Source organism: Rhineura floridana, chromosome 2, assembly GCF_030035675.1.
Source record: "Rhineura floridana isolate rRhiFlo1 chromosome 2, rRhiFlo1.hap2, whole genome shotgun sequence".
Lineage (NCBI taxonomy): Eukaryota > Metazoa > Chordata > Lepidosauria > Squamata > Rhineuridae > Rhineura > Rhineura floridana.
Window position 1 is genome coordinate 233,279,063 of NC_084481.1, and position 13,085 is coordinate 233,292,147.

Sequence of the window (13,085 nt, forward strand, 5' to 3'; positions counted from 1 at the left end):
TGAAGTTACTTAAATCTTCTGTTGTCATTACTTTAGTCTTGTTCTACTTGAAATCATATGGAGCACCATAACATCATTTTTCCTTTGCGGAAAAGGATCATATAAGCTGACCTCTTAGGAACAACTCAGCTCCTATGTGATGAATGAGGAAGAGGAGCAGAAGGGAAGCATCATGGCACTATGAGACATACACCCTTCAGGCCTTGCCAAGGCCTTCTGCCGTCCATTTCAATTAGGAAGGGGCTTGGGGGGGGGCTGCCTGCTTTTTTCCTGGTTTATTTGGTTTGGGTTTTGCCTGTTTGGAGACTGCCTTTTTCCCCCTCTGTAAAATAATTATTTTGCCCATAACATCTTAGATTTTCAAATATACTTCCAGTCTCAGAAAGGTTACAGACCCCTACTCTGCTCTCAGTAATGACCCCCCACTCCTCCCCATAAGATTAAGGGGCGATCTGGCTGATGCTTCATGTGGCTGGGTCAACTCAAGCACAACTGTCACTTGTTAAGGGTGCAGAGAGTTTTTAGGAGATTCCTCCCCCAGAGCGATGTAACAATCCATCCCTCTTCCCTGGGAATTGTAGCTCAGTGAGGGGAATAGGGATCTCCCAACAACTCTCATTACCCTTTACAAACTTTACTTCCCAGCATTTGTTGGGGGAAGGCGTGACTGTTCAAAGTGGTTTGATACTGCTTTACTTAGGCAGGGCAGATGGGGCTTCACATGGAAGATTATAGTGCTCAAAGTCTTAAGTAGGTACCAACCTTGCAAAAGGTACCTGGCGCTGAGGTGGATGTTAATGCTTGCATGGAGGCCAGAAATGAGCCTGTAGAAGGCCCTCTTCTCCACACAGAGGCCTGCAAGAAACATTTAGAGGTTGAAAAACAGGGAAAGGGGGCAGACCTGCAGCTGAGGGACAAGAATCCAATTTTGCCAATGTAATAAAGGCAGTCTAGAGGGGGATATTGCATTCACTGTTGAGAGTAACATAAACAGAGAGAGAGAGGAAAAAAAGAGTTACCTTGCAGCCAGCTGTAAAATATATTCCCTGGGGGAAAAAAAGAAGACAAAAAAATCACAACAATTCTTCCGTCATAGAAAGAAAGACACTGAAATCACCTCTGTAGCACTTTTGTTTGCCAACCTGGTGCCTTCCAGATGTTTTGGATTATAACTCCCATTGGCCCCAGCCAGCACTGCATCGGGCTGGCAAAGGGTGGGCTAAACACCTGCTGGATCTCAGGCCAAAAGGCTCCCATCTAATCCTGTTTCCCACAGTGGCCAGCTGGGTGCCTTTGGGAAGCCCACAAGCAGGACACAAGGGCAATAACCCTCCCACTTTCTCTTTGCAACCAGCAAGTGTTATTCTGAGATACACTGCCTCCAAACATGGAGGTTCCATCTAGCCACAGTGGACATTTCTTCCACGAACTAATCCTCTTTTTAAGCTGTCTAAGATGGTGCCCATCTTAATCTACTATGCATGAATCCCAGCGGGCAACCCCAAGATCGTGTATAACGAGAGGGGGTGCAGATGGCAACAGGCGCTTTGCATCGCGAAAGCTGGAGATGAAATCAACAGCTCTTCCCCCACTATTTGCCCCACAGCAACTTGGTAGTTCAGTGTGGGGACCATGTGGCCCTCTCTGGAGGACTCCAACTCTCATCAGCTCCAGCCAGCATGGCCAATGGTCAGGGACGATGGGAGCAGGAGTTCAGAAACATCTGCAGGACACCAAGTTCCCCACCCTTGCTAGAGACCTCTTTGGGCCCAGCATACAAAACTGACTTCTACCAGCCTTCACTAGCTTGGTGCTACCTGGATGTTCCTAGGAACAGAGGAAGATACCTTATGCTGAGTCAGTTCCACCGGTCCATCTGGTTCAGTACTGTCTACACTGACTGGCAGCAGCTCTCCAAGGCTTCAGACAGGGAGTCTCTCCCAGCCCTACCTGGAGATACCATTGGGGATTGAACTTGGGACCTTCTGCCCGTAAAGCAGATGCTCTAACCACTAAGCTACAGCCCTTCCCCAAAAGTAAGAGATGATGGGAGTCCAGTAATATCTGGAGGGCCATCCCGATAGCGGTAAGCGCTGCACTGCCCCTAAGCGTGGAGTTAATTGACAGCAGGTACTATCATAGAATCATAGAATAGTAGAGTTGGAAGGGACCTATAAGGCCATCAAGCCCAACCCCCTGCTACTAGGCCTGCTCTCCATGAGTTTGTCCTTCTTGGTTCCGGCTGGAGGCATGCTCACCTTCGTTTTCATCTGAGGCTGCAGAAGCAAAACAAAAAGAAAGAAAGATACATGTCACGCAAATTAAATTTCAGAAAGTGATGGTGGTTTTCCTCTGCATGTCTAGATTATTGGACTGCCCATTTAAGACAAACACAGAGTATATTTTTCACTAGACGGTATTAAAATTCTGTGTACAGAGAATCTCAGTCCAACAGCTGGCATGTGTTAGGCAAATTTACATGACCCATCTTCATTGGCCAGACGTACAATGCGGTTTTTACTTATTTGCATGATTTATGCTGGTTTTGCTAGCCATGGGAGAGGGGCAAGAAGCTCGTCAAGGCCCCACAGTTTCAATCCTATCCTAATAGAAATCTTCTACAGCCACCGTACTGGCATTGTCAGTGCACTTTTCAAGCCTAAATTTGCATCCATAAGGACTAGAAACGTGCACTTTTTTGTTAAATGAAAACTTGAGAGCCTTGGGTTGCTGAAATCTGCGGCTAAATCAGAGCCACATTCCTCATGGTATTTCTGTGTGCCTGCAAAGTCTTTAGGCCCCTTCTGCATTTGCTCCTTCATTGTCCTTTGCCCCCTGCCCAACCCTTGCTCCAAATTAAAAAAACAGTATTTATATAAAACACACACACGCCTTATCTTAGGAGCACAGCACTACAAACTATGCAATCTAAAACAAAAATGTGGTTAATTTGAATTTCATGCAGCACCAATTTGGGTGGAATTTCTGGGACAGCCTCAGTCTTTGCCCAATACAAAACTCTGTCCTCTAAGAATCCCCAAATTCCTCCAGAATGCTTTAAAAGATAGAAGAGCTTACCTCTTCCAGAAGCCAATGGATTTAAAGGCCTTTTTATGGACTGAGGTCTAGGAGACAGAGAAATATTTCTTTTAATCAAAAGTAGGTATTTTAAAAAAATTTAAAATCTATACCCCTGCATCCCACCAGACATCTTCCAGCTGATTTACTAAAAAAAAAAAGAACTACAGTAAAATTCAATGAAGCCACAACTAACATAAGCCAACTGACTGCAGCAGAGAGCACATGTTATTCGCCAAAACAGATGGGCAAACAAAATCATTTTCAATTGCTGCCTAAAGGCTAAAGGTTGCGTGTGTTCGTGCGCACACATGTGTAGGGGGAGCATTCCACAATCCGGGTTCCACCACCGAGAAGGCCCTGTCCTAAGTTACCCTCTGAAGGCAAAGGCAGTCTTAATGGATGTTCACCTCATACGGAGTCAGACCACTGGTCCATCTAGCTCAGTATTGCGCACACTGACTGGCAGCGGCTCTCCAGGGTCTCAGGCAGGGAATCTTTCCTAGCCCTATCCGGAGATGCCAGGGATTGATCTCCTGTGCGCAAAGCAGATGCTCTAACCCAAGTTGAAACTGTCTTAATTTTCTTTTATTTTTGCCATATTGCCAAGAGGTGTAATGTGACCTACTAAAGAAGTTATATTTATAGTATTGTAATGCTATGACATTTGTGATTGTTTTATTTCTGTTGTATTGTTTTATTATGAAATCGTTTTTCTAATTGTTGTTTGCTTCTGTTGTAAGCCACTTCGAGCAATTTTGTTGTTGTTGTTTGTAAGAACATAAGAACATAAGAAGAGCCTGCTGGATCAGGCCAGTGGCCCATCTAGTCCAGCATCCTGTTCTCACAGTGGCCAACCAGGTGCCTGGGGGAAGCCCACAAGCAGGACCCGAGTGCAAGAACACTCTCCCCTCCTGAGGCTTCCGGCAACTGGTTTTCAGAAGCATGCTGCCTCTGACTAGGGTGGCAGAGCACAGCCATCACGGCTAGTAGCCATTGATAGCCCTGTCCTCCATGAATTGGTCTAATCTTCTTTTAAAGCCATCCAAGCTGGTGGCCACTCAAAGTAAGTTGCTTTGAGTTCCATTTTGGGGGGAAAGCAACTAATAAATATCATAAATAAATACCCTTGAGCTACAGTCCTTCCCCCATGTGACAGGGAACACATCAGGCCAGTTCTTCACTGGATTCTCATCTGTTTCCAGACACAATTCATAGTGATGCCATTGACTTAAAAAGCCCTAAATAGCTTGCATGCTGGGTACCTGAAAGTCCGCTTACTCCATTCTTCACCAACTTGGTGCCCTCCGGTTATTTTGGATTACAACTCCCATCAACCCTAAGCATTATAAGCATGCCAGCTGGGGCTGATGGGAGTTGTAGTACAAAACATCTGGAGAGCACCAGGCTAGCAAAAGCTGGCTTTCTCCTGTCCAGTTCTGGACACCACACTCTAAGAAGGATGCAGACAAACTGGAACAGGTTCAGAGGAGGGCAACAAGGATGATCAGGGGACTGGAAACAAAGCCCTATGAGGAGAGACTGACAGAACTGGGCATGTTTAGCCTGGAGAAGACTGAGGGAAGATATGATAGCACTCTTCAAGTACTTGAAAGGTTGTCATACAGAGGAAGGCCAGGATCTCTTCTCAATCATCCCAGAGTGCAGAACACAGAATAATGGGCTCAAGTTGCAGGAAGCCAGATTTCGGCTGAACATCAGAAAAACTTCCTATCATAAGAACATAAGAACATAAGAAGAGCCTGCTGGATCAGGCCAGTGGCCCATCTAGTCCAGCATCCTGTTCTCACAGTGGCCAACCAGGTGCCTGGCGGAAGCCCGCAAGCAGGACCCAAGTGCAAGAACACTCTCCCCTCCTAAGGCTTCCGGCAACTGGTTTTCAGAAGCATGCTGCCTCTGACTAGGGTGGCAGAGCACAGCCATCACGGCTAGTAGCCATTGACAGCCCTGTCCTCCATGAATTTGTCTAATCTTCTTTTAAAGCCGTCCAAGCTGGTGGCCATTACTGCATCTTGTGGGAGCAAATTCCATAGTTTAACTATGCGCTGAGTAAAGAAGTACTTCCTTTTGTGTGTCCTGAATCTTCCAACATTCAGCTTCTTTGAATGTCCACGAGTTCTAGTATTATGAGAGAGGGAGAAGAACTTTTCTCTATCCACTTTCTCAATGCCATGCATAATTTTATACACTTCTATCATGTCTCCTCTGACCCACCTTTTCTCTAAACTAAAAAGCCCCAAATGCTGCAACCTTTCCTCGTAAGGGAGTCGCTCCATCCCCTTGATCATTCTGGTTGCCCTCTTCTGAACCTTTTCCAACTCTAGAATATCCTTTTTGAGATGAGGCGACCAGAACTGTACACAGTATTCCAAATGCGGCCGCACCATAGATTTATACAACGGCATTATGATATCGGCTGTTTTATTTTCAATACCTTTCCTAATTATCGCTAGCATGGAATTTGCCTTTTTCACAGCTGCCGCACACTGGGTCGACATTTTCATCGTGCTGTCCACTACAACCCCGAGGTCTCTCTCCTGGTCGGTCACCACCAGTTCAGACCCCATAAGCGTATATGTGAAATTAAGATTTTTTGCTCCAATATGCATAATTTTACACTTGTTTATATTGAATTGCATTTGCCATTTTTCTGCCCATTCACTCAGTTTGGAGAGGTCTTTTTGGAGCTCTTGGCAATCCCTTTTTGTTTTAACAACCCTGAACAATTTAGTGTCATCAGCAAACTTGGCCACTTCACAGCTCACTCCTAATTCTAGGTCATTAATGAACAAGTTGAAAATTACAGGTCCCAATACCGATCCTTGAGGGACTCCACTTTCTACAGCCCTCCATTGGGAGAACTGTCCGTTTATTCCTACTCTCTGCTTTCTGCTTCTTAACCAATTCCTTATCCACAAGAGGACCTCTCCTCTTATTCCATGACTGCTAAGCTTCCTCAGAAGCCTTTGGTGAGGTACCTTGTCAAATGCTTTTTGAAAGTCTAAGTACACTATGTCCACTGGATCCCCTCTATCTATATGCTTGTTGACACTCTCAAAGAATTCTAATAGGTTACTGAGACAGGACTTTCCCTTGCAGAAGCCATGCTGGCTCTGCTTCAGCAAGGCTTGTTCTTCTATGTGCTTAGTTAATCTAGCTTTAATCATACTTTCTACCAGTTTTCCAGGGACAGAAGTTAAGCTAACTGGCCTGTAATTTCCGGGATCCCCTCTGGATCCCTTTTTGAAGATTGGCGTTACATTTGCCACTTTCCAGTCCTCAGGCACGGAGGAGGACCCGAGGGACAAGTTACATATTTTAGTTAGCAGATCAGCAATTTCACATTTGAGTCCTCACCTAGAGGACAATTGAACCAATGACGTGGGGAGGTGGTGGGCTCTCCAACCCTGGAGGCATTCAAGGGGCAGCTGGACAGCCGCCTGTCAGGTATGCTTTAACTTGGATTCCTGCATTGAGCAGGGGGTTGGACTCCATGGCCTTACACGCCCCTTCCAACTCTATGATTCTATGATATGAACCTGCCCAGTTGTTAAGATCTTCATCAGATGACATACTCTAAATGCCTCCATCTTTGGAAGCAGGGTGAACAGCAACAAAAAGCAGGGCCTTCCGCACTGTGGCACCTTGAGGGTGAAACATCCTCCCCTTACCCATATAACTCAGCACCTTCCTTGATAGCAGCATTTTTAACTGGGGCCCAAAGACTGTTTGTTCAAGCTTTCAAACGGAGTCTCACATATTTTTCATATCTCCCTACTGATACATTTTAAGTTTGGATGCGTGTCAAGGCTGTCATAGCTCTGCTTTGTGTTGGGGTACTTGCTGCTGCCACTTTTGCAATTTAATTTTTACTACAGCTTTAGGGAAGTTGGGTTTTTTTCCTTTTATTTCTTGTGTGGATTGTTAGATTTTGTTGGAAGTTGTGTAAGGAAGTAGATTTGAGAGGCAGGCTGGAAGTATTTTATAAACAAGTAAACAACTCTTTGACAGGAAATGCCCAAGAAAGATAAAACTATAGGGGGATGGATGTGTTTTTAAAAAATCTAATAACCTTAGAATCAGGGCCAGCACCAGGCGTGACTGGGCCCTTGGGCACCAGCCTGCTCCGGGCCCTCTGCTCCCAGCCCCTGCTACAGACCATGCGGGACTGATCCACCTTCTTCCTTTCTTTTTTTTTTATAATAATTTTTATTCAAATTTTCATAAAACAAACAAAACAAAATAAAAAAACATAACACAATAGAAATGAAAATAAAAAACTTGACTTCCGATTTGTCACAGATCAGCTATAAGTATATAATATATATCAAACCTGTCCCTAAATACATACAAGATCACTTTTCTCCATAGTCTATCTTAATTAATCGTCAAATCCCATTATCATCATTTCATTTTTATCTTTCAACAAAAAGTCTAAGAGAGGCTTCCATTCCTTCTTCCTTTCTATGAATGCCCTGCTCGCTGGGCGTGCAGGTCGCTGCCATCAACCAAGAGGTTTCTCTAAGGGGCTGATACTCCCACCTCCATCTTTGTTGATGGCACACATGCGCGCTACACTGCATGCACACAAATACGCACTACGCTGCATGCACGCACATGCCTGCCATCAATCAAGATGGCAGGACGGACATCAACCCCTTAGAAAAGCCTCTGCTGCCATCTTGGTTGATGGCAGCTGCACGCACAGTGTGCATGGCATTCACAGAAAGGGAGGAGAGGCAGGTGGAGCACTGCAGGCCTGCACAGTCGGGGGGGGGGGCTGGGAGCTCTGTCTCTGCAATCTGTGGCAGGGTCAGGAATTGACCCTGCCAAGGATCGCAGAAGGGGAGCACTACTCCCACAACCTAAGGAGGGGCCCTTTAGGGGCCCCTCTGGGCAGCAGGAGCCCTCGGCCAGGGCCCAACCTGGCCACCCGTTAGCGCCGGCCCTGCTTAGAATCCTCCCACTCCAAACACACATACTTGAAACAGTTCTCTTCATATATGCTGTTCCAGATCTTCCAGGCTTCAGGCCCTTTGTAGCCAGTGTAACGCTCCGGATTGAGATGCAAATCTACATACTCTGCTTCTGGGGACTGGATATCTAGGACAAAAATGTTCCCACACTTTAGAGACAGAGACAGCTCAAGGACATCCCCAGCCAGATTCTTTCTGCTGAGTTATCTCCAATCAAGAGTTATCTTCCTATTGGAATGGCCTCATCTGAGAGCTCAGCAAACAAGTGGAAGCTCCGTGTGATGCCTCTGTTGCTGAGCTGTGTTATTTCAGCCTGCAAGAAAGGATGCTCCTTACGTGGCTTCCGCCATGCAATGCTGAATCAACCAAGAACATCAGAAGAGCCTGAAGCTGTGTGAGACCAAAGGCCCGTCTAGTCTAGCATCCTGTTCTCACAATAGCCAACCAGATGTCCACAGGAAGCCCGCAGGCAGAACCTGAGTTCAACAACACTCTCCCTGGTTGTGTTCTCTAGTAACTGGCATTCGGAAGTATACCCTCTCCAGTACTGGGTATAGTATGCAGCCACCATGGCTACCAGCCACTGATAGCCTTTATCCGCCATGAATTTGTCTATATGATCATTAAGATACTGCACTCATGGTTGTATCCTTGTAACAGGGGCAGGAGTGTTTTGCTACTTGGGGCCAAACTTGACATGCTGGGGGAATTTATGTTTTGCTATTCACATGCCTGCCTCACTGACCTAACAAAATGTGGCGGGAGGAATTGGAGGTCTAAATTTAACATCAGAAAGTTCCTGGATGAAAGGAGCTGAATCTTCCTCTATTTCCCACTCCCTAAGCTATATATCCAGATACAGCAGACCTGTGAATAAACATCTAGCTTAGTCCCCACATAATTGCCTAAGAATAGCCAAGCCCGGCGCCAGAAGGCGGCCAGATTGGGCCATGGACAAGGGCCCCTGCTTAGGGTGGGAGAGTGACACTCCCGTTCTGTGATCCGCAGCAGGGTCGGGTCCTACAACCTGACCTTGCCGCGGATCACAGAGAGGAAGCTCCCAGGCACACACACACACACCCAAATATAAACAGTGTGGGCTTCAATAAGCCTGCACGCCCACTCCGCCTACTTCTCCTGTCAGTGTAAATGCTGCGTGTGTATGCCAGCCATCGCTTAAGGTGGCAGTGAGGGCTTCCCTAAGGGGCTGATGCCCCTGCTGCTATCTTGGTTGATGGCAGGCAGGCACGCCATGCACACACGTCATTCATATGACACATGAGGTAGGTGCGGCATGCAGGTGGGCTTATTAGCTCTGCACCACCTGTATTGGGGGGGCTAGGCTCTGGTGCCATGGGCCCAATCATGCCTGGTGCCAACCCTGGTCATGGCTTGCCCCACATGACTGGGCATGTGGCAAACTCATCCGCTCTACTTACATCTTTGCCTTGGTCTCCCCCCCCTCCTTTTTACTTCTCCCTCTCTTCCCCCAGCCAGGTTTATTTTGAGAATATTTGAAAGCCGATGTTAACAGTAACAAGGCAACAGCCAAGATAATACTGCTGCCCCCGTGTACGCAATAGGAGTCTTGAAAGATTTGGGTGCTTTTTAAAAATTCTTCCAAGTGCCCTAAAGCATCGCAACAAAAGCACAAGAGCTCAAATAGCCAACAAATACCGTCAACTTCGCAAAAGCTGTCGGCAGACTCATCGTGCCAAGTCCATTGAATCACGGCCCTTGCGGCTTCCTCGCTGCAAAGCAAGTGAGAAAATATTGTATCACTCAAATATTTTGTCACATGGAACCCAAGTATCTGATGGATCGCCTCCCCTGTTGCTTGCCAACCCGTGCCTTAAGATCTCTGGATGGTCCCCCTGCCCCCACGGCCGTAGGACACAGCCCTGCAACTATCCCCTGTAATTCCTCTGTTCTCTTTGGCCTTTTCAAAGCCACAGGCTACAAAATAAAGCGAGACCCCTTTAACCAGCCCTCTGACACCTGCAAGGAGACGGCACCTACTACACTTCAGGCCTGGTCAGCCTACATAAGGCTCCTACATCTAGCTCCCTGCAGAGACAATATCTTTTACAGCTTGCCTCAGAAGGCCCTGATGGAGCCGTCCAACCCAGGCCAACCCAGCTTGTCCAGAAGAAATTATACCTTAAAGATCCGTCAACGGCTCCAAGTCTCTCAGCTTCTTCACAGTCTTCGGCAAGGGTGGCAGCCGCTTCAGAATACTGTCAAGCAAGGCCAGAGGTTGTAGAGTCGATTAAACCCCACTGTGATGGGGTTGGCAACCAGCAGTCACCGAACCTAATCTAGCCGGAGGAAAGCTGCCGGCTGAGCCATGGACCACACGGGAACCCACATCTGCACCCGCCCAACCAGGCCACCAATGTCACTGCTTGTTAGTTGGCTAAACTGATGCAACATCATTTTATAGGAGAACACAGGATGCATTCGGCGAAATTCTGTGGGTGGCAATGCCCTGGAAATATCTAATCGAAGGATAGTATATAGACTCATTACGATAAATACATGTTTGCTCGCTTCTTCAGGCAGGACCTGGGACTATCTGGCCTCATCTGGACGGTTGTTGGCTACCATGATGGCACATGACTAAAAAATATCTCATTCCTTTAAGAAAAATGGTGGAGAATACAGACAAAAATTTAGGAAGCCATCCTCTGAGTCACGCCATTTGTCCATCTAGCTCAACAGCACCTACACTGACTGGCAGCGGCTCTCCAGGGTTTCAGAGAGGACACTCCCAACCCTGCCTGGGAATGCCATTGCGGACTGAACCTGGGACCTTCTGCATGCCAAAGCAGCTGCCCTTCCCCTACGCTTGGCTCTTCTGCCGCAAGTGCAGAACTAGGCCACAGCCTGGGAGGCGAGTTTTGCCCTGGACCCAACCATGACTTACCTTGTTGTGACTCTCCGCTCTAATTCCACCAGGAACCTCATCCTGGAAACAGAGATTACAAGTTCAAAGCCTGTTTCATTTTAATTTATTTTTATTTTTTATTACAGATTGAAGACACAGTGTTCTAAATCCCTGGTCCTGCATCCACGACGCTGGCCATAGCAGGGGCTCCATTTCCAAGAGCCCCTTTTGAGAAAGGCCTTCAAACGCGAGCCTGAAGTGCCTAAGTCAGAGTCTCTGTCGCTGCTCACAAAGGCGGGGGGGGGGGAGGCACAGATTAAAGAGCCTTTTGCCCAAGGCTAAACTCTCACAGGAGTGCTGGAGCCAAGGTCAAGAACTGCAGCACCGGGCGGGACAGGGAGGAAGGGTCCAATCCTCAGTCACTACCGGCCTAACCTCAGTAATGGAGAAGGCCTGAAGACGGGCCTCACCAGATAATCTCAAAGCACAGGACTCAACAGGATCCAGAGCTTCTTCTTTATTTATTTATTTATTTATTACATTTATATACCGCCCCATAGCCAAAGCTCTCTGGGCAGTTTACAAAAATTTAAAACATTGAACATTAAAAACAAATATACAATTTCAAAAACCATACAAAGTTTAAAACCATGAAGCACAGATAAACCAGGTAAAAGACCTGGGGTCAGAGCTCAGCACATGCTGCTAGAATGCCTGGGAGAAAAGGAAAGTCTTGATCTGGCCCCGAAAAGATAACAATGCAAACTTCATCGGGGAGATCATTCCATAATTTGGGAGCCACCACTGAGAAGGCCCTCTCCCTTGTTGCCATCCTCCAAGCTTCCCTTGGAGTAGACACCTGGAGGAGGGCCTTTGATGTTGTGCGTAGTGTACAGGTAGGTTCATGTCAGGAGAGGCATTTTGTCAGGTATTATGGTCTTGAGATACCTTGGTTCCAAGCCATGCCTGGTTTTATAGCGGGAGTAGGGAACCTCACGCTCACAGGCCCAATTTGGGCCCCTGGGCCTCCCCATTTGGCCAAGCCATGCCCCCCTGCCAGTCATCCAACATTACAAGTGATGTCAGGTGCAGGAAGGTAAAAAAGCAGCTGGGCCGGGCCAACAGGGGATTCTGAAGCGCTGCCGATCAGCTGATCACTGGGACTTTCAAGCACAGCGCAGGGCCCCTTGCAGACAGCCCTGCATGGCACTTTGAAATCCTGAGCGCCAGCTGATTGACAGGGCTTCAAAGCCCCATGTCACCTGATGTCATTGTGATGTCAGGTGATTGGCAGGTGGGCAGCCCAGCCCACCTGTCGCATTTGGCCCGCAGGGAGTAGGGGAGACCCAACCAGAACCACTCCCCCACCCTTGTTGTATGGGTTTACAGACCAGCACGTTTAATTGCACTCGCGTTACAACCCAAACCATAGAACAATTTTAGGAAACTGCAGACCTGCCAAGTGGGACTGCAGCAAAATGTTGCACTGTACTGTATTCTCACCTCCTAACAGAAGTTAGGCCCTTTCCACCCCACAATTGTGTGTTTTCTTTTCCAATGGACACTCGGCACTCTATGGTTACTAAGCATGTTCAGTCTTCATTGGGCTGCTTTGGGGCAGAGGTGCCCCCGCCCCCTTTGGCATTCTGTAGATTTCTTTTTTTTGCACTTCTGCCACTTCCCTCCCTTGTTTCTCACTGGCCCTGCTTTGACTCCTGTCTGCACTCGCCACCTGAGTCTGCTGTTACAGGGAAGCAGAATCACAGACTTGATATGCTTCTGCTTGCAGCGCTGATGCAGCATATCTCTAATCTGAAAGCAAGACAGGAAATCTACCCAAAGTACGTGTTATTTCACCCGCCAACCAGGCAACATCAAGCAATCCTCTTAGCGCCCACGACTGGGGAAGAGTACAACCATTTTTTGCACTTACAGATGGGCACGGTTTTACAGCACAGTCTCTAATTCCACAGTGACTGTTGTCGCCCCAGAAAGGACATGGCTTGTTTAGGTTGACCTAGAGGGATCAAGACAATGAGAGGTCTGAGTTTGTTTGGGTTATGTTTTTTTAATTACAAAGAGACACAAAGATAGAGAGACCAGAAAATGGTCTGAAGTACCCA

General features: G+C 47.2%; 1 protein-coding gene across 1 annotated transcript in view; it reads right to left on the reverse strand.

The window, feature by feature from the left end:
- Positions 1-13,085, reverse strand: part of ERO1A (endoplasmic reticulum oxidoreductase 1 alpha) — a 39,599-nt gene that overhangs the window by 11,397 nt on the left and 15,117 nt on the right. The window contains exons 3-11 of the mRNA XM_061612541.1: positions 12,896-12,979; positions 11,002-11,043; positions 10,236-10,312; positions 9,753-9,826; positions 8,082-8,202; positions 3,079-3,125; positions 2,259-2,276; positions 1,020-1,046; positions 763-855 (exon numbers count right to left, since the gene is read on the reverse strand). Of these exons, the coding sequence (XP_061468525.1) occupies positions 763-855; positions 1,020-1,046; positions 2,259-2,276; positions 3,079-3,125; positions 8,082-8,202; positions 9,753-9,826; positions 10,236-10,312; positions 11,002-11,043; positions 12,896-12,979 (583 nt within the window). The remainder of the gene's footprint in view (positions 1-762; positions 856-1,019; positions 1,047-2,258; positions 2,277-3,078; positions 3,126-8,081; positions 8,203-9,752; positions 9,827-10,235; positions 10,313-11,001; positions 11,044-12,895; positions 12,980-13,085) is intronic.